The sequence below is a fragment of the Physella acuta genome, unplaced genomic scaffold (genome assembly GCF_028476545.2).
Source record: "Physella acuta isolate Inbredline_101_S28 unplaced genomic scaffold, ASM2847654v3 ptg001661l, whole genome shotgun sequence".
NCBI classification, from domain to species: Eukaryota; Metazoa; Mollusca; class Gastropoda; family Physidae; genus Physella; species Physella acuta.
The window spans coordinates 353,838-376,790 of NW_026733174.1; the positions used below are offsets into that span (position 1 = coordinate 353,838).

Genomic DNA, 22,953 nt, shown 5'->3' on the forward strand with positions numbered 1-22,953 from the left:
GATAGACAGTGAACCACAGTAACAACATTTATTCAATAACAAGTCTGTATAATTAGACATTGTTAGCCCTACATTGCCACAGTTTGGTTCATTTAATTCCATTCTTATAATCTCAATTAAAATTAGCGTTTTTAGTATCGAAAGAATTAATGGGTCACTTGTTCAGTAGATCACCTGTACAGTGTCAACTTTACAACTGACCTTAGGGCAAATTACATTTTGGCCTACCAGCTGCGTACCAAACAAAATAGTGTCTGCGGATAACAAGTGATGATTCGATTTACGAACTGCGAAAAAAATGCACACACGTCTTAAATTTGAATGTTTAAACATTGATATAAAGTGGTTTGACACATTTTTGATAAGGTGATAAATCGACGAGCCGTGTAGAGTAGTGTAGACCTATATAACCAAATGTTAGGTGCTGAATATATAAGGAGAAGGGGTTTGTGTGGTGTTGTGATACGGATAGAGACCACGGCACACATGTTTTGTTGGTAAACGGAAAAAAAGTCACAGGAAAAAAAAACACAGAAAAAAAGTCACACTTTTTGCTAGGAAAAAAAGTCACGGAAAAAAAGTCACAATGGAAAAATTTTATCGGAAAAAAAGTCACAGAAATAAAGTCACAGAAAAAAAGTCACACAAATCTTTTTAGAAATCTTTTGATTTATTTGTTAAGAATTGTAAAATTTTGTATGTTATTTTTGTGGGTTGTATTTTGTGATAGCATAAATTATTTATAGACGTTAAAAGTATTATGATTTATACAAATTGTAAGTAAAAATACTCTAAGATAATTTACACAACAATCTTAACTTTTGTTACGTATTTAGTTACATACGCGGTAGAAAAGTTAACTATAAAAGAAATTTAGGCACATCATTGTGTTTTGCATAGGTTTTGCCGTAGGCTATTCTATGGTCGGCCTCTCCTCAGTCGGCATTGTCCGAACATATTTTGTGTTGTTGACGTTTTGTGTCAATGACAGCCTTTGAACCTTGTCGGCTCTCTGTTTTGATCCTAAGTTTTGTTATGTAATGAGCGTGATAAATGTGGGCAGTAAAGATGGTTGAACTAAGCATAACTATTGTTGCGATGAGTTGAGGGTAGTAAGTAATTCAGATGACCTTACCATTTCACGGTAATTTAATTTAAAAAAAACCGATGAAAACCGTGGACATTCTATTAAATGTTATAAGTATTATGTTTAAAAAATTACAATCTACATAATTCATACTAAATATTTTTAGATGAATTATAAAAATTACTATACGTATACAACCAACACACATTACATTACATTTAATTAATCTTAAGTTAATTTGCACTCTCTGAATATTTAATACATACAAGTATTAACAACTCCCATGCAAATATATATTTGTGACTTTTTTTCCTGTGACTTTTTTTCCTGTGACTTTTTTTCCTGTGACTTTTTTTCTGTGTTTTTTTTTCCTGTGTTTTTTTTTCCTGTGACTTTTTTTCCTACAATCGTTTTGTTAGGGGATGGTTATATAAAAACAAAGGGTTAGTGTGTTACGCTAACAGGTCACAGCACACGTGATATATTAGGTACTGGACATGTAAAGAGATGAGGGTGTAAGTGTGTTGAGTGGACACAAAAACACATCACTCGTGAGTTGTTAGGTACTGGTCATATAAATACAAAGAGAAGGGTTAGTGTGTTGAGTGGACATTGACAGGTCACAACACACGTGATGGGTACTGGTCATATAAACAGAGGGGCTAGTGTTTTGAGGGGACACACAGCACACGTGAATTGCAAGGTACTGGTCATATATAGAGAGGATTTAGTGTGTTAAAGGGACAACGACAGGCCACAACACACATGAGTTGTTAGGTTCTGGACATATATAGAGCGGTGCTAGTGTATTGAGGTGACACGGACACACAACACACTCGTGTGACACACGGATGCTTGTGTTGCTTAACATTTTATTCTCGAGTAGGTAATCGTAGGATCTCGATACGCATAGATTTTTTTTTCTTTATTAATAATTAATGATACACTGCCACGCCGACACTCCGCCGTGCAGTTATTGCTCATTATTAAGCAATGCATGCGCGGGCGTCACACAATGGAGATAAAAGACACCATACTGTTACGCACCCCAGGGGAAAAGGGGGGGGGGGGGTTATGGGATATTTCTAACATAAGAGGTCCACAGGAACATCGATGATGACGATAATCGTTAACATTATTGTATTGACAACATTGTCACCCACAAGATATGCTCATTATACTGTTCCATAATGAACCAAAACGATAACTAATGTTGCCTCTAGTTTTCCCAACCTCCCCCACCCCCACCCTCTCGAGACTGGGCCACTCAGGTAGTTTTGACCCTTGGTCATCTCAAGTCACCGAACAAAGACATTTCTACGTAAAGGCGAACTTGCCTGTTAGAGTGTGTTGATAAGTGTTTGCGTGTGTAGTGTGTAACTATATGGTCGTATGTGTAGTGTGTAAAAATGTGGGTCGTGTGTGTTTTACACACGAATGTGTAGTCGTGTGTAGTGTGTGAGTATGTGGTCTGTGTGTAGTGTGTGAATATGTGGTGATATGAGGAGTGTGTTGATTTACAACCGTGTGTATACATTGATCCTGATATGTGGTCATATGTGTAGTCAGACAATATGGAGTTGTGTGTGTAGTGTGTTGATATGTGAATAGAATGTGATCGTGTTTGTGATGTATTGTTTGTAATAGTGTGTATGTATGTGTTGAAAATATCATATCTGTAGCTTTATACTGCAATACCGGTCGGATTTAGAAGGATTAAACACTGCATGTCGTTACTTTATACTTTGAATTCATTCGCTGTCTAGATCTAGACAACAATTGTTACTCTAGCTAAGACGAATCCTTACTGTACATATGGATACGGTCACGTCATCTTCTAAAGGCTCAAAAAAAAAAAGCCAACCACTGAAATAATCCTTCAATCCCTCCCCTCCCTAAACCTCAGACATAATCCTTTAAACACAACCCTCAATAAACCACTGACATAGTCCTTTAAACCCAACCCTCCCTAAACCGCTGATATAATCCTTTAAACCCAACCCTCCCTAAACCACTGACATAATCCTTTAAACCCAACCCTCCCTAAACCACTGACATAATCCTTTAAACACAACCCTCCCTAAACCACTGACATAATCCTTTAAACACCACACTCAATAAACCCCTGGCCACTGACAAATTACTGCTATCCCATACCCACCAAAGTAATGTATCCTTAATAATATCCAACCTCCCCCCCTCCTCCGCCCCACTCCTCCGAACATTAAATACAAACCTACCCCTCCTGCAATCCACCCATTGAAAAAAGCGCACAGTCTGCATATTTAACACCTGTAATATGTCACTACTTCAGTTTAACACAGTCAAGCTAACAAATCGCATTCACGGCATGTTTTAACACGTACACGTACACTTACGACTACCAACCCTAATCTAGGTCCCTGAGGTCGGTTTGTACACAGCACGAACGCTTAAAACAAACCCAAAAGACTAAATCTATATTTGTAACCGTATCACGTTTGAAAAGCTTCGAGAGTACATCAGGGTGAAAATACCGCGCGTTGACATGTTTGATGTGTGTTAAAGCAAATCTTGGTGGGTTTGAGAGTATGTAGCACATTAAGCTAAAAAGAGGCATAAATTATGTGTACTGTGTAAAGGGTTGAAGCCGATGTATAGGAATTAGCAGACCGGTGATAGGTGATTTATGAATGGGAAGGTAAAATGTAATGGGAAGAAAAATGTGTGTGCGCATTTTTCAAATAATAGCACGGTGTGTGCGTAGTTTTATGTGTGTGTGTAGTTTGAATACATATTTGTTGAATTGACTTACTGAAATTAATGTGAATCTAAGTATTGGTTGTATTTATTTATTTTTACTCTGATACCCAGAGAAGAAGGAACTTGTAAAGAATAAGTCACGAATATATATATATATATATATATATATATATATATATATATATATATATATATATATATATATATATATATATATATATATATATATATATATATATATGAATTTAAAGGCATATAACATCTTTGTCAGCTTAAATAAAGCTATATAAATCTTGACAAAATTAATGCTGGTTTAATTTTGTTAATGGAGTAGATTATTAAAAAAAAATAATAATAAAGATCCAAATTTAAAAAAAAAGTAAAAATTGACAATACACAATAGAAACAGTTGTAAGAAATGAATCGTATACCAGTTGTGCCAATGTACCCATCCATCCTTACACAACCGAAGTTTTGTAAAAATGTAAGAATAAGGATGGTTAGATGCGCTGTTATATAATAACGCTAACTACCCACACTCTTCCGTTTGTAGCCTATACGACATAACGAGTTAACATTAGCCTACATTAACCCAGTGTTCCACCCCCCTCCCCCACACTACTCTGTAGTCTATCTATACGACCCCTAACATTAGCCTCCATTAACCCCTACTCTAACCAGTGTTCCACCCCCCAACTCTGTAGCCTATCTATAAGACCCCTTACATTAGCCTCCATTAACCCCTATATTAACCATTAACCCTACTCTAACCAGTGTTCCACCCCATTACGCTGTAGCCTATCTATACGACCCCTAACATTAGCCTCCATTAACCCCTACTCTAACCAGTGTTCCACCCCCCCTCCATCCACCTGTAGCCTATCTATAAGACCCCTTACATTAGCCTCCATTAACCCCTACTCTAACCAGAGTTCCACCCCCCCTACTCTGCAGCCTATCTATACGACCCCTAACATTAGCCTCCATTAACCCCCTACTCTAACCAATGCCCCCCCCTACTCTGTAGCCTATCTATACGACCCCTAACATTAGCCTCCATTAACCCCCTACTCTAACCAATGCCCCCCCCCTACTCTGTAGCCTATCTATACGACCCCTAACATTAGCCTCCATTAACCCCTACTCTAACCCTGTGTTCCACCCCCCCTCCACCATACTGTAGCCAGTGGCGGAACTAGAAAAAAAAGGCTCCCCCGCAATAAAAAAATTAGGGCCCCATATATATATATATATATATATATATATATATATATATATATATATATATATATATATATATATATATATATATATATATATATATATATACACATTTAAAATAGATAGCTTAAATATGAAATAATATTTATTCATATAAAATCATACACATGTTTCGCACAAAACATATTAAAGTAGTTTAGCAAGCTCTGCTCAAAATTAGAAACTTTACATTGTTATTAGATCTAAATCTTTAATTACCAAGTATTGCAGACTAATATTTTTATGAGTTTTAAAAATAAATTAAAATAATTATTAATATTTGTGCATGGAGCTGAAGAGCCGCATCATGACATCAAAAGAGCCGCATGCGGCTCGCGAGCCGCAGGTTGCTGACCCCTGGTCTATTTCATTGCAATATAATACAGGGGTCGGCAACCTGCGGCTCGCGAGCCGCATGCGGCTCTTTTGATGTCAAGATGCGGCTCTCCAGCTCCTTGCACAAATACTAATAATCTTAATAAAAAAATAAAATACTTGAAATAAAAAAATGTTAGTGGCTCTTTAAAACCAGGGAAATTTTGAAAATTGTAACTTTTGGCTCTTCCGCTTCAAAAGGTTGCCGACCCCTGCAATATATAACCATTCTGAGAGAACAAACCAGAAAAAATTTAGTCCAAACCAATTAATAAGTACCATAGTATCAATGAAATGCTGGTCAAAAATATATAAAGACGTTAGCTTGATTCGTCAATGGTTTCTCGCGTTATGTTTATTTTTTTCATTTTTGGCTTTTATAATATCAATTTTGAAAACATTGATTTTTATAGCTATACTGTTGTATAGTACGTCTTATTTAAGTAACAATTCAGAGAATTAATTGCTTTTTAATGTATATAGTACAAAACTATTTAAATGAGCTTCGTGGGCATCCCTATTTTAAAGAAGGGCAGTAAGTCATGGAAGTAGTGTAAATGTTTACCTACCTTTCAAACTTTCTTGTAGATTTTAAATTATTTTTCTACGCAACAATCTCTGCTATAATAGACCTGTTTGTTTTGTTTTTTTTTTACAAAACCACTTTTAAGATGTATGAAAAACATAATTTTTGAAAAAAAAATGCATCGTTTTTTGGTCGGAACTGGGCCCCTAAACGTCCTGGGCCCCCCCGCATTGCGGGGTCTGGCGGTATGGTAGTTCCGCCCCTGACTGTAGCCTATCTATACGACCCCTAACATTAGTCTCCATTAACCCTACTCTAACCAGAGTTCCACCTGCCGGATGACAAATTTACCCTTCTGTGTTTACTCTTCAACTTGGGGAAATTTTAGAACCCCATTTCCGCGTCGTCGGAAATTCCCGAGTTGTTTTATAACCGGACGACATCACGTGAGTGCTAGTGGGTGCGTGAGTGTGCGTGTGTGTGTGTGGCGAGATGTCTTTCCACGTAACAGTTATTTGCGTGTTACACTGTGAATTCAATGCCCTAAGAAACCGGATGAGTAATATTCTCGTGTTTCCAGCTTGTTCTGGATTTTTAAAATACCTTAGTCACAGCTTCGTTCCAACAAACTAAATGAAATGTCTGTAAAATTCATAGTGTTTTTCTTTTTAAATTATATAAATGAAAATGTTAAGCAAATCGTAAATTAAACATATTGGTGGAAAAGTGTATCAATTTTATATGGGGAAAAATGATGGCAGTATCTCTTTTGATGAAGGAGGGTATTGTTAGTTTAGTGCAAACATGCTAAGCCTCACGGTACAAAAATTAAAGGATAAACGTGATACAACACTATATTACTACAAGAGTACACTAAAATATTCAGTGTACATACAAGTGCCGTACCCTCGCTAACAATGATCATAAATATTATCATCAGTCAACTCAATCAGACGACTGCACCCGACATAATGAAGTCCCTCCCACCCCCTCCCCCACTGAAGTTTTTAAAATAAAAAATTAAAATTGCGAATGTAAAGAAAAATTACACCATGCATGATGTCATAAAAGAGTGAATATGCTTTTTTTGTTGCCTAGTATATAGTATATAACAAGACTTGATTGTTCGTGATTGAATAAAAAGATTGAAAAAATTAGACTGTGTGTATATGTGTAATCAAATTTAATCGTATGTGTGACTCTTATCACAAACCAAACTGCTTTCCCAGAAAATCCGCAAGTTCATTCTGGGAATTCACAAACGGTTACCTGCACACCGTACTGCGTTGTATGTAGATCTGGTCCCGTATTTATGTTGGCTAGTGTGACATAAGAAGACCATCACGCGACGCGGTAAAACCTGACGGACAATACAGGAGAAAGTTCACGTGAAGGACCTGGTAAAACTGCGCGCTTGTACCGCACTCGATGTCGCAATTCTCGGCGAATCGAAACCAACCTCAACACGCGATTTTATTCGAACAGTTTCAATTGGGGTCAATATAAGACTCTAAAACCTGACAGACAAGACAGACAAGCAGAGCTCAGCTCAACAAACCCCTCAAACTCACATCCTTGTTCGAGAAAGCTGTTAAGTCAAGACTGTTTTTGCTCCCTGCTAAGGTATGTACGATTGTTATATGCCTATCTGTATCATATCCGGGCTGTTATACAGCTTTTTAAAAATCTGAAATATGTAGCAGTATTACAAACAATTACCTATCAAGCTAACATTAACCTCTATTTTAACCCTATGTTACCCCCCCCCCCCCCCCATCGTCGTCTGCAATAAAACTTATCTGAAATATGTAGCAGTATTAAAACCTATCAAATCTTAATAATCAGTCAATCTGGATATGATGATTTATTCAGTTAACATTCGTGTCGTCTAGTGATATCTCCGCCGTCCTTACATACCTAGGGTTACCTGCGAACGAATACATGCTATGTCAACCGTGTCGATACTTAGGAGGTGTTATCTAACCCAGTCAAAATTATCCTACACTGAAATAAAAATTAAACGTTCTCAATGTAGAATTATCTCCCTGCCATAGACTAAGTCTTTACATTAATGATTAAAGGCTTGATTTTTCTCCAAACTTATCTGTTTTTAATTAGAATAATTTGTATTCTGGTTTATTTCAACTTCAACTAATTTATTTCATCCTAATCAAGTTTATCTTGATCGCTTATCCAAAGGATTTTTTTATAAAACAAGATAATTAAAAAGTCTAGTGACAATTTTAGCGCAATTTCCTTATGTTATCTAAAAATAGCTCTGTCGTAGCGTAAATCAAGAGCAGGGTTAGTAAAACCATTGGTTAGTTATTAAAACGTTTTTTATTAATTTTTTTCAGTATTTTACATGTTTTATTTACAATAGAGTTACATGACTAAAAACCATTGCGCGCCTACTGAACGTGATGGCGCAGCCATGGAACGCGATGGCGCAGCTATTGAACGTGATGACGCGTGTGGTGTGGTTGGAAAAAATGCCTACTAATTCGGTCAAAATTTTAATTAATTCAAAATTTTTTTTGTGACCGAACGAAAGGATATTTTTGAAAACTTTCTTAGGCAATATTGTTCTAAATTATGGCAGGAATCGATTGGTACATGTTTCAAGTCGCTAAGTGGTCTGGTTGCCGAGATATGGGCCAAAAACTTCTTTTTCCGAGGTTTTTTTGGCTTTTCCGGGAAATCCATGAAAGAAACCCGGTATTTTTATGGCCTATGCTCATCCTCGTAACTTGCTTAACATATTTGCTTTTGGAACTAGTCCTCGATATTGCTTCGTTGAGGAGGAGATACGACTTAAAGCTGCGGACACACATTCATACATTCATTCATCCATCCATCCATCCATTCATCCATCCAGAAATGACGGGTTAATAAACGCAATTCTCCAGAATGGAAATTGCGCTAAAAAACATAGCTGAAGAGTGCAGTCGTGTATAAATTAATTGCAACATTTCATCACAACAATATTGATTACATTTTTTTTTTTTACAAAAACGAAACAGTAAAATGACCCACTTTTCCACATTCACCCGTCAAAGTTTTAAAACGCAATTTTAATTTTAAAACATAGTTTTAAATTGAATTTTGATTCGATTACATGTCTCGGTTTTTGCTTAGTAATCGAACACATCTAATTTGTATTCAATGGGTATTCCTTTATTTCTATTTATATTGTCAGGTCGTCTTGAAAATTGTTACTACAACTTTGATAAATTATTTTAACCCTCTATACTCTATAATTTTGTTCCGCTTTTATTATCTGATGAATGTCAGCGTGGGTAGACTATTAATTAGTTTAATAAAGCAATGAATTTTAACTTTTGGGCGCTTCCAACCATACTAAGAATCTTTATATTATAAGTGGAAAATAAAACAAGAACCAGTTTCAGCAGGTATGCTTGTTCTTTCAGAAATTTTTTTCTCTCGGGGTGGGGGTGGGGGGGGGGGGAAGATACTTGAAAATTTTGGGGGACAATGGTTAAATAATTTATATTTTCTACGTAACTTATAATTGCAGTGGGGGTAGGTGTGCTTCCAAGGGGGAGGAGCCCCCCCCCACCCCCCTTCAAGAGATGGCTGAAAGAAACTCAGTTTCCTATATGCGAATGAATCTTAAAACGTCAGGAATAAATTTTTAAAATTAAAAATAAATAAATTACAAATTTAAAACTTCGCAGGTTTGTGTTGGAAGATTAAAAAAAAATATTTTAATTAAGTGAAACAGAAATTCAGGAGCTGAAACAGGAAAAGGAAACTGTTTAATAATGTCTGACTTCATTAGCTGAAACTTGAAAGACCATGAAATGTTACTTGAAATGGTTTAAAGATTAATTGAAGGAAATTAAATAGCCGACCTTGGGGGAAAGACAAACTGTGAGACAACAAACACAATATGAAAGTAAACAGGAAGTGATATCACGTGAACAGTATTTTTTTTTAAGTCGTCACGTGACGCGATCTTCTCACGGGGTCACATTTAATGATGATGTTAGTACAAACGAGAAGTTGGTGGCTAAAGGCGTGCACACGTGTAGGGCCCGCCGACACGGTAAATAATAGTGGGTATTTGTGTCAACATCGCATTCAGAATTTTGTACAGATATTTTCTCCGGGGGGGGGGGGGGGGGGCACTTAAAATTACAGGTGGGGTGGGGGTGGCCACTGGTTAAAGTATATCTTTTCCATTTAAACTAGTAGGAACTAATTCTTTCTATTTTGTTCGGGGAGCCCAGCCCCCCCCTCCCCCCGAAGAGATGCCTGAAAGGAGCTCCGATCGCGTTAACTTACTATTACTGACACTAATAATAGGTTAAATGAGACCATCAATATGACCATCAATCAGACGACTGTTTTATATATGATCACGTGAACGACACAGCCAATGGGAATTTTCACTCATATTTTAATATTTAAAAAAATGAATTAAGTAATAAACGGGACAATGGTTATAATCTTGTCATTGGTAATCATTGTGGGTGATGTCACTGTTTTTCCTCCTTTTTTATTACAATTTTTTTTATAAATCATGTTGAATAAATAGAATAGTTATTAAAATAAATATTCAACTAATATTTATAATGTAAAATATGATTTGCCCGTCATCTCTAGTTGTATCTAGCTTACTTAGTTAAAATAATTGTAAATTAGCTATTTGTTAATATTAGGTCTAATGTGTTAAATTATCAAAAGAAAGGGAAAGATGCATTCCTTGATCTGCCCAAGCTTAAATTAAAATACCGACGTTAATTAACCATACCAAAATGATCATAACAGCATTGTATTTATTTCACTGTCGGCTTTTAGTAAAAATTGTATTTGGTTGGTCATAGCAGCATTGTATTTATTTCACTGTCGGCATTTTAGTAAAAAATGTATTTGGTTGGTTAAGTCAACGCTCTGACTTGACGACGGCAAACTATGTACACACCGCCTGTGTTGGCGTGTTGTGAACACCCACCACCCACGCACATTTTACATTCCCACAAAAAAAAAAGTCCACGTTACAGTTAACTACCTTGTAGATAACATGCTATTCGCACGAATCACGCTTGTTTGCCATTCAGTCAACCAAACCGCCCGGATTCATTTCCAATGCGGCTAGTTTCACGTAATAAAGGCCTATTTCTGCGCTGGCCTATGATCGACTGATTTGGCCTTATCAGAAAGTAAAATACATCATGCAAACAAAAAAAATTATTTTATAACCTTGTAAACCTAGATAAAAAAAACAATCAGACTGATATCTATTTAAAAAAAAAAAACCCGCTGATGATTTTATAACTGTTAAGTCAGATGAATTTTTAAAGTATCTAATTACCACTCAACCAGGGCGCTTTTAAAAAAGAAAAAAAATTCCATCATTTGTCAGACGCACGTGCTATAAAATAACACCTGGTATTAATAAAAAAATATTATTGAGTTTAAACACAATGGGCACACATACAAAATCACGTGTTTTTTTCCAATTAATATATTAATATATGATACTATTGAGTTATTAATATAATTCCCAACGTGACTCAATGATCTATTTATATCGACGTGTCACCGTTGACTCAGTGCACGAGCTTAGGGTATCGAGTACTTGCACCTCTTTGAGTATTTTGTAATCGCTGAGGATTTAGACAGTACCGAATTAGATTACGGCTAGCGGTGCAAGCAAACTAAATTAAGTTGTTTTGGCCAGCAGTCCGATGTTACCTGTGGTAAAAATGTAACCAGTCGGTGATGACAAATGTAGTGAAAGATGAACAGAGCTGGAATAAAACTAGCATACACTCTTTACCTTTTTTTTTTACTTTCTCGTATATACGAAGTATAGAGAAAGTCTTGTAATCGTGCAAAAAAAAAAAATCGAGATTTTTGCAAATCTCGACGTTTTGCATCTCACTGATACGGAAAAACATAATTTTGCAATCTTGTCCGTATGTCTGTGTGTCTGTCTGTGTGTGTGTGTGTCCGTGTGTAAACACGATAACTTGAGTACCGTTACAGCTAGGTTGATGAAATTTCATATATAAGTATTTTATCAAAATCGTAGATCCGTATCAACTTTTGAGCGATTTCTGACAACCGGAAGTGGTACTTTTTCTACTTTGAATTTTTCAAAAGCCTATAACTTGAGTACTATTTCAGATAGATAAATGAAATTTCACATGTAAGTAAAAGATCTAATTCTCTACCTTCTGTTAAATTTTGAGTAATTTCCGTTGACCGGAAGTAGTAATTTACGCTACTTCCGATTTCTCAAAAAACTAATGTAAATTTTTAAAGTAATAATAATATTGCGCACTATTATGCGCTTTTTTATTTCGCGTTCACTTGGTGTGCAATTAATTTGTCTACGAGATTTTATTCTATTTTTAAAACTTTAAGTATTTAAAATGGATTAAAAATCATGTCTATAGCCCGAGTTCCCATCCCCTGTTATTTTATATAAGAATATTCGAGAAAGTTTAGGGGAGATCACTCCCGGTTTATTCCTTCTGATAACGTTTTTTAATAGCCATATCTACTCAATTAATAAATAGTATACATTCTATAAATGACCCTCAAGTTATAAAAGTCTTTTGTTTAATCCTCATTAAAGTCCTAATTTTGAGTATCATTAACAATTACAATATTGATATGTATTTTTAGTGTTTCTAAGTCTTAGTAATTTTAACTACACGAGACATTATTATTCCGCGTCATTCCAGTTGTTACCGGTAACGAGGTCAAATTCCGCGAAGAAGAATGTCATGTGTTTAACAGTAAGCCAGATACAACTAGAGATGACAGGCCAATTATATTTTACATTATAAATATCAGTTGTATATTTATTTTAATCACTTTTCTATTTATTCAACAGCATTTATAATAAGATTTGTAAAAGGGTTCAAATGTTTTTAACGCGTTAGTAAATAGCCCAGCAGCTGGCAAACAGGGCGTGTTCAAAATGCTATTTTTAGGACATGACTAAGAGGATTTCCTGTCGACCAACGTCGTGGCCGTGTTTACACCACGTGATGAAACGTAAGCAGAATGTTGCTTAATTTGCGTTTGTCATCCGGCTATAAAAAGGACCGAGCAACCTCACTCACTATCAGTCCAACGTTTCACTGCAGCCGGATAACAACTCGCTAAGCATTTTACATTTAATTATTTTTACAAACTTCTCAAAATCTTAGTGGATTTAGATCTATGTCTGGAATACTAAATTAAGTAAGTACTGTTGAAAGTTTGGAAAAATTGTTTGACGTTTTTCCCCCATTCGTTTGACCTTCTCGAATCAATGTGGTAGGAAATTTCCACGTGGTGTTGCCAGCCGTGTTCGTGTGTAGGTTACTGCGCGATATTTATTCTAGAATGTTCTTTTAAAATTTGCATATTCATTTTAAAACGCTCCATAAAATCTAATTATTTTTCATATATTAATATAATCATTACTGACTGGGATTATGGATTAGGTCTGCATTTTAAATTATTAAGGAAAGAGATCTAGACTAGATCTAGATCTAGAGAACTACACGTTTTTTTTTTTACCGAGTCACATGAGTTCACTTGTAACTACGACGGAAGCTTGTTTTGTTAGTGACGGAATAGTTAAGAAGACAGCAGGACAGATCGTGAGGATTTTGTCTTAATTATTTACTTAAATTTACAGGTTACCGTTACAATTTTTTTTAAAAAGTACCAGTTGATTGGAATATGAACTAAAAGTTCAATTCACTAGATTTAGGCCCTAATAATTCTATTATAAATTAAAATTGTCTAGAATCTAGTTATTAAAGTAGTTCTTTCAACAATTCTATGCAGTGGCGCCACGCCCATCAGTGTTTTAGTTCTTGAATGAAGCATTGAAGACTAATTTTCAGCTTTTTTTTATAGGCTTCTCATATGATAGGATAGGTTAGCAGTTAGAATATAGATCTAGATCTATAAGGCTTATGTATTATAGGCCTAATGCTTAATAATAGATCTAATAGTTAAAACAAATTTAAGAGATCCCACTTACAGTTACAGACTGCTTTTAGTTATTGAGCTAATAATGGGCAGGTTTCTTCCTGACCTAATGATTTTAATACTTGTTTTGTTGTATTACCTATTACTAAAAAGTATTACTGAATAACAAGTGGGCCTGTTTTTTTCTTAAGGGTTAATTAACCCCATTTAATTTTAATGTAGGCCTATTTAATTTTTTAAAAGTTGACTTCATTAACTAAGTGAAGTAATAGCTTGAACCAGCTTGTTATGTAATTTATATGTTTTGTCTGAATTAATTAAAAATTTCCTTTCTTTACAGGGCTCAACAAGTAACAAAGTCTCAACCACAATAGTTAAAAACAGCTTTACAAGATGACCTCTCAAAAAAGATACAGACATCACCAGGAAAATAACGGATCACGTTTCAGAGATCTTCCTCCAAGATTTAAGCGACAGAAGTCTTCGTCTTCACCACCACCTAAACCTACAGCTTCACCAGATGCCAGCAACTGTCAGGAGAATAGTGTTCCTCAAAGACTGACTCCTGACCTGCCTGCTGTTACGTCTGCTTCCACGTCCATAAGTATGGCGCCATCCCCTAGTTTTGTCAAATCATGTGTTAATCAGGACATGTATTTGCCAAAAGATTTTCTTCCAGCCAAGACCCCTTTATCTGTAAACAGCACTGCCCAGTGGTCAATGGCCCAGAAAAAAGACTTGCAGCCTGTCCTTTCTCCAGTTGATAATAGGTATTTGAAATATTCTAGCAATTTGCAGTCACCTTCTCACATTCCTCTGGGGACAAATTTTGGATACAGCCCGCCAATGTCCCCTTGGTCTGCTGGGAGTTCAAGTTCTTTTTCTGGACAACCAAATGATATGCTCCTACAGAACAGTTGGTCACCATCACCTGTCTACTCAGGCCAAAGACTGCAGAGCCCACCAGCACTCAACTACAACAATGAAAATTTTGCACCTATTGGCTCTTTAATGCCACCACAGCTTAGTCCAGTTTCCACCTGGGCCAAGCCTAGTTATTCTCCACATGCAGTTTCTGCCTCACCACCAGCCCACTGCTTGCCTGCTGCCTCACCTTCAGGGATTGCCAAAGATAAACCCAAGCAAAGTATTGATGAGAACAGGAATGGGGGAAAACCAGACTATTCAGATCCTGACATTCGAACCATTGAGATGCTTCGCGAACTGGAGAGGGTTGCAGATGAAAAGGACAATGATGATTTTTGTGTTGATAGGAAGTCCTTGGTATCCCATCATCTTCGTATGCTTATGTGTGCTGTAGACAGGTATACCGAAGGCGTTGAAGACGAAGTAACCCCTCGAGGGGACGAGGCATCACTGGCTTCTGAGAGTCCAGTTTCTTCACCTAGACGAAGCTCACCAGCCCCAGTAAAAATGTGGCCACATGAACAGTCCAAAGCTGTTTCTGAATGTAGCGTGGTAGAGACTGCTACCTGGCATCAAAACTCTCCATCTGTTTGGGGAAGTGAAATCAGCAAAGTATCTACCCCACTGGTCAACAGTTCAGAGAAAAAGATGGAATCACAGAGGAAAACTCCTCCCCCTGAACCATCAGCAATTTGGGGCAGTTCGGATAAAATCGAGCACCAAGATTACTCTCCAGCATGGGATCTATGGTCCAGTCCTTCGTTTGATATCTGTCGTGGCATCCTGTCCAAGCCATGCGAGTTGGATAAGGCAGACTCGCCATTTTTTGATACCTTCAGCTATGCTAGGGGTGACAATTTAGCTACTGAAGGATACAAGGAAAGAAAACCTCTCTACAAACGTTAAACCATTAACTCGTTGCTTGTTTTAAGGTGATATCCTGATATGTAAAAAATATACATTTTTTAGTCCGTTTTTGTAATATTTATTAATTTTAAATTAACTTAATTTGCCTAGTGTTATATGGTATGAAATGGTTAGAAGACTGTCATGTACATTATCTCTTACCGGTTACGTTTTGATCTGATCCTGAAACGATGGTAGGATGCAAGCCTTGTGAGCTCATGAACTGGGTATTTATAAAAAACAGTTTTGAGCCTTTTTCTGTAACATTTTTGCATAAACAGTGATTCATTGGTTTGCCTTGAATGTTGGATTGATATGTTTACCATTGTATCATAATGATGTGTGGTGATAGGTTGTTTTTTTTTTTTTTTAAATTGTAACATAATGAAATAATAACTGGATTATATTTAAGAAGCAGTACGTATATTTGAACAGTAAATTCAATTATTTAAGGCTGCTTTTCTAGGTGGTGAATAAATTCACGCATGTTCATTGTCAAGACTCTGACAAGTGTTCAAGTTTATGGTAAATAGGATTATACCTTCATTCCTTTTGTACAATCATTTCATTACTCCTTTATGTGCAATGTAATTTTGTTTTTTCAAGTTTTGTATTTTTGTATATCTTTATTATATAATTGTTTAAAGTATGTCTACTCAATCTGTAATTATGTACTTATAATTTTATTTAATGTAGTTCAAATCTTCATAAAATCATTTATTTAGGATATGTAACACGGATTAAGAAGTTACCTACTTTTTTTCTGCCTAATATTGTATAAAGCAATAATGTTAAACCTTGTCTTTGTATGCAAAAAGCTCTTTCCGAAGTTTTCAGGGCATGTGTATATGGTTTTTTTCTTTCAAATAAAAAAGTTTTGTTTATCAAAGCATTCTTGTACAGATATACTCACCACTGTAAAGCTGTTAAATACTGTAAAAAAAAATTTCTTAGCTTGAGAACCTGCTGTAAATTTGTAACTTTAGTATGACGTCCAATTATTTCATGTATTTATCTTGTGCCATTTTTAATATGCTACCCAGGATGGATGGGTTAATTGGAGTGCTTTTGATTTGGTACCAAAAACTTTTTTTTTTGTCCAGAAGTAATAAAACAGAAACAAGATATCTTTTTTACACTTGGATTCTTTGTTTTCTTGGTGTGTGGTTTAGTGTTTATGTTATGTAGTGTTTGTCTGATATTGTGTTTTAGTCACTGATGTAGCACTCATGGACATGATAATTTAGAAAGTTAATTATTCACTCAAATACATTGCGCTAAAATGTTTTAATAGTCTGCATAGTTATTTTCATCAGTGTAACTTGTGTTTAGTTTTCAATATCAAAATTATTTGGTCACACCTCAGTTGAGAATGACTAGCCCAGTATTAAAACTGAAAACGTTGGAATATACAAGGATCACTTGATAACCATGCATAATCCCAAACTTATGTTTAGCACAGTGGGGAATGTAGTCTTGCAGTAACACATCCAGTGAAACCTATTTATGTGGACGAGCAACAATGACAATTTAAGTAATCAAGACTTACACTTAGTAATTCGAACCCGTATACAATTGTGATGTTTTTAACCACTGCAGACTCTATATAAATTATAAGTATAAACGTCGAGGTCGCCCCACATTACATTTTGCATTACTTAATTTTGTAAATTCACTTGTATTATTTCACAAATAAGCAAAATGTTTTTGAAGCAGCTATTTTGAAACTGTTAAAAACAGATTAGTGCAAACAAAATATGTAGTTGTGGTAACCTATTCTTTCGACAAATTCAAATAGCAAAATTAAACTTTAAAAAGTTTTAAGTTAAAACTTAAAAATCTTTTAAGAGAATAAAATAATACAGTACTATTGGATACCACTGCCTCATCCCTTATAAAAATAGCAAACCAGATATCTGCCCTTTCCTGTTACATAATGTGTACAGAATCATTCAGTCGTTTAAAAATTAACTTAAATTTAAACATTCCACCCCTTCAATGGTTAGGTGGAATGTCAAATATTTGACAGCCGTCTGATAGTGCTGACACCCAGAGTATGTGCTGAACAGAATTGCTGACTAGTGTTTTAAAAAATGATGGTTGGTTGTTTCTATGACAACTATGCATGACTAAAGTTCTGAGTTGTATGGTCACAGGATTACGATACAAATTGTAACCTTCGAATATTATTAACTTCATTACAGCGCAGGGGGGGCCTATTTAAAAAAAAAATCTCATTGTGACTTAGGAGAAAATATTTTAAGCCCCTTCATTCCAGTGAAAATTGCCACCCCCACATACATGCACCGGATCTCTCATCCGTAAGGAATTAATTAGTTCCATTTGTTGACGCAAGTAGGTGTAGTCGGTTAAAATTAGGTCACGTCCATTTTGAATGAAGCGTTTGCACGCCATCGAGTCAAGAAAACAACGCACTCTAGAGTGACGTCAAATTTCTGAGAAGCCCTCCACCCAGTTGGTCATACATAACCCTGGCAGACCATCTCGTCCTCGTGACGTGTGACCTCATCTGCTGGACAACGTGTGGACGTTTTTTTTCCCTACTCTAGGTCGTAATAAATAGGGCGTCTAGAGTCTAGATAGATCTAACTTTGAGAAATGAACATGGGACCATCAATCAGTTTGATAAGCAAATGTGTAGGCTAAAGGGATCAGGGGGGGGGGGGTGTATTGAGGAAACGAACTGACGTTTAATGTTCATGCCGATGCAGGGTGTATTAAATTTGATGTACGATTTCAAAATGGTAATGTTCACTTAAAATTTAAACACTGAATGTGCGGTTTAATGACAGAAAAAAAATCATTAAGGAAGGTATATTCGATTATTGAATGAAAAGGGAATCAGAGGCGTAGCAAAGGAGAGAGGGTGGGGCGGCAGCCCCAGGAGACGACCCATTGGGGGCGCCAACATAAAAAAATTGAGCTGTATTACTGAATTATACACAGTCAATAAAAAGAAAGTAGATTGCTACACAATTTTACACGCCGATTTAAATATTGCCTTTACCGTCTGTGTTACAGCAGAGGCGTAGCGAGGGGGCGGGGGGGGGGGGGCATATGTCCCCGGGCGCCGACCTTAGGGGGGCGCTAAAATGGGTTGGAAAAACAAATTGAAAGGAGGGGGTGCAAATCGAAAGTTTGAGGGGGGGGGGGGTGCAAATCAAAAGTTCGAGGGGGTGCAAATCAAAAGTTCGAGGTGGGGGTGCAAATCGAAAGTGTGTCCCCGGGCGCCGGGAGGGTCGATACGCCTCTGTGTTACCAGCTAAGTAAATACTGTTCATATATTTTTCAATTAGAGTTTGCTGCTTTAAAAAAAAAACCCACAGAGAGCATAAATATCTATAACACATGTAAAGCAGTTCTCTTTCAAGAGCGACCTTACTTCACTGTGTAGTGTTTCACATGGCCTTAAAATTGTTCTTTAAAAAAATAAAAGGCTCAGAGTTTCTTCCAGGCTCTGCCCCCCCTCCCCCCAAAGAACGCCTATCCCCCCCCCCCGAACGAAATATAATTTATTTCGAAAATATTTACTTTTACCAGTGTCGTCGTCCCCCCCACCCCCGCAAAAGTCTGGAAAAAAACCCACTGAAAAGGACGCCCACTTATATCGTTTTTATTAGCATTGATAGACTTTATAAATTAAATTGAGTATGGCTATTTCATTTGGAAAAGGTGTAATGTTATCAGCTATCGCGATTTCCCTGTGTATAACACAATGCACAAGCAGCATTTTTAAAATTCTTACCCGTCCTCAGTTTTAAGCAACAATTTTTCTTCCCCAGCGTGTTAGGTAAAGAAATTTGATAATTGACATCAAAACAAAGATTGATATTTACACCAAATAAAAACTTTAGTGTGACTATTCTCAAACCATTGTGTTTTGCCCTTTAAACATTCCACCCCCCCTTTCCCCATTTTTTTCTTCTACAATAACGTTGCCTCAACTATTTCTAATAATTCTTGACTTCTAAACTCTGTTCTATTTAATTTTTTACATTTGCTAATGGCTAAAGTTGGGGCTGGGCCTGTGCACCGGATGACACCTTTTGTGGGGTTAAAGGGGGCGATTCGAAGATGTGTTTATTTGTGTGTGTGTGGGGTACTCTGAGTTATTGCAGCAATGTACATAGGTTTAATGCATTATTGTATGAATATCCATCATCTTATATTGTTAGCATAGACAATTTTTTTTATTTGTATGTATCCATCATTTAATACTGTTTAAATAGAACACAAATCTATTTGTATGTATATTCATCATCTAATAGGCCTACTATTTACATAGAAAAAAACATTCTACATTGAAATAGTATTACAATATTTTTCCACTTCATCTGTAACATGTTTAGGAAAAGTTTACAGCTTTTCATTTTAGGAAAATTTGTTTTCGGATTTTCCCATGAAGTAAAAATAATTCGACTATGCGTCATCAGTCATGCCTGAAGATCTCACGAGACTCGCATCTGCGGTGAGTTTTTAACCAACCACAGCGCGGGTGGGTGGTTTGCCAGGTCGAAGGTCATGGCTGTGGCACTAGGGAGTGGTAGTTCTAGGAGGGGTAGGGGTGGGGTTGTAAATGGTAAACATTGGAGTGCTGTTTAAAGTTACACGCATATTTCACATTGATCATAACCAGGTTATAAAACTAATGTTGAGTGTGTATGAAGGGGGGTGGGGTGGTGGGTGTATGTGTGTATGTGTGTATGCAGGGGTGAAGGGGGGTAGACGTGTTTCTGAAGAGCAATGTCCTCCTCGAAGAGATGCCTGAAAGAAACACTGTGTTTGTATGTATGTATGTGTGTATGTTCGTAATGATTATGTTTTGAGAAAAACAATTGAGATAGAAAAGGAAGAAGTGTATAAAAATGTAAGACAATCAGAGATGGCGGTCTTAGAAAGCCGTTTGTTGAAGATTTATCTCGGCGCTCAAGTATATGGGCCATAGTGAGTGACCTGGAGAGGGAGTCTTCTGGAAGAACTGACGACACCATGAACAGCCGGGGAGCGAACAAGATGGAAGATTTTGGTAGAGGCCCGGTGCTGATCTAAGCAATTAATACAAGTGAGAGCGAATATTTTCACAGAAGAAAGTCTGCTCGAAGTTGAGCATTCCTATACCCAGCGCAGTGCTTCTTTCAGACTCTTTTCTCCGTGGGGGGGGGGGGGGGGAAGAAAGGACACTGTTAAAAGTATATATTTACTATATCAATTCCTTTTCGTTCGGGGGGGGGGGGGGGGAGGTATACTTTATTAGGGTGTGTGTGTGTGTGTATATATAGGTGTATAGTAGGCTATATATTTTCTATAAAATGTATTTATATCAGGGGCGTAGCGAAGGGGGGGGGGGGCGGGTGGTGCGGACCGCACCGGGTGACACCATTTAGGGGGGTGACACCAAGGCAAAAAAAAGGGCAAAATATATAGAGAAAAACTTGAGGGGGGGGGTGCAAATTGAAAGTTTGAGGGGGGGGGGGGTGCAAATCGAAAACTTGAGGGGGGGGTGTGCAAATCGAAAGTTTGAGGGGGGGGGGTGCAAATCGAAAACTTGAAAGTTTGTCCCCGGGAAGGGTCGCAACGCCTCTGGGGGGGGGTGACACCATTAAGTGCCGCACCGGGTGACACCCGACCTCGCTACGCCACTGATTTATATGTATATATATATATATATATATATATATATATATATATATATATATATATATATATATATATATATATATATATATATATATATATATATATAATATTTCGGGGGGGGGAGGGGAGAGGAGATGCCTGAAACAAGCTCTGTCCTCCTCCACTTCGTCCCCGCCACCTTATATAAAGGTATACACAGAGAATACCGAATACGTTTTGTGGCGAAACCTGATCTTTTTGCAGAAACCACCATAGTTGTATCCGCTTCCATCCCAATTATCCCCAACGTCACAGTTTACGGCCTAGTGTACTTCTGCTTCAAATGTATTTTGTCTTCATTTAAAACATGCCTATCCTTTTTAAAACTACATGAGCGTCACATGTATTCTGTCAACATACACCGACTGGCCAAAGTTTTCTCATGCACAGCTATATCACGTGATACGCAAGTATGTATGGGAGCGGGGGAGGGCGCTGTAAATAAAAAATGTCACGTAAGCAGCAAGAAAACAAGCATGTCACCTCGCAAAGTTTTGGGGGGATTCCCCCACGCCATCCTTGTCAACAAGTTCGTAGCGTCTTGACGTCATATCCCCCCAAATCCGGCTCAGCTTATGAATAGTGCACAGCAGTGAATCGATGTTTACCCATAATTTTTTCCTCTGCCTAAAAATATCTTTGTCCTATAGGTCGTAAAAAAGGGGACTAGAAAGGAGGTCAACCAGAGAACAGAGTTAATTTTAGAATATTGTTATTTTGCTGTTCGGTTGGACAAATGAGGAATGTTCTAGAATTTCAGTTTGACGGTGGCTAGCAGTGAAGCGTAAAAGCGGAGGGTGTGGGTAGGAGGTGCTTTGACGTCACTAGTGTAATCGGGACACGAGGACCTAAATTTAGGCAGGTGCACGAGTCTGTAGTGTTAAAATATTTTATTGCGTTTTTGTGGTTAAAGGGAGAGCATAGACATAAGTATATAATTTTAAAAAAATATATAATTAAAACATGTTTTAGGGCTTTATTCGGGTATTACAGAGTATAATTAATATTGAAAAAAAATTCAGCTATGCTAAAACCAAACATTAATCTACTAGGTCATAGATCATAATGCGGTGTAGATTTTAAACAATTGCTAAACAAGTTAAATATATTGAAATAAGCTTTCATTTGTATTTAGAGCTAAACAAGAAGTTCTTTGTTGTTTTATCCCTCTAAATGGATTTGAAAAGGTTTATTGAAAATAAAGATGGCACCTTTTTCGGATGATGTTGATATTAATATTGGTAGTTAAAAAAAAATTATCCGTTAAGCTGTTATATTATTATCTGGCGCATGCATGTCATCAGTTGATTTATAAAAAGCAGTCAAGAATGGAAGAGGAAACAGATCTTTTATCAGCAATGTTATCTATTGTAGATGAACAGTCACACAAATTAACAGAGTTTTTAAACTCTGAAGATTTGAATCCAGATCTATCAACAATATTTTCATCTTCTAAAGACATAAAAAC

At 36.7% G+C, this 22,953-nt stretch overlaps 1 protein-coding gene across 3 annotated transcripts; it reads left to right on the forward strand.

The window, feature by feature from the left end:
• The first annotated feature begins 7,333 nt into the window (after positions 1 to 7,333).
• LOC131929665 (uncharacterized) lies at positions 7,334 to 16,924 on the forward strand. 3 transcript variants are annotated; one of them, XM_059285985.1, is made up of 2 exons: positions 7,334 to 7,613; positions 14,296 to 16,924. In XM_059285985.1, exon 2 carries the CDS (start codon positions 14,349 to 14,351, stop codon positions 15,786 to 15,788), a length of 1,440 nt encoding a protein of 479 aa, XP_059141968.1. In that variant the 5' UTR covers positions 7,334 to 7,613; positions 14,296 to 14,348; the 3' UTR covers positions 15,789 to 16,924. The 3 variants fall into 3 exon arrangements, with proteins under 3 accessions (XP_059141968.1, XP_059141967.1, XP_059141969.1); XM_059285984.1 differs by lacking the exon at positions 7,334 to 7,613 and adding an exon at positions 13,044 to 13,214; XM_059285986.1 differs by lacking the exon at positions 7,334 to 7,613 and adding an exon at positions 13,561 to 13,656.
• The last annotated feature ends 6,029 nt before the right edge of the window (positions 16,925 to 22,953 follow it).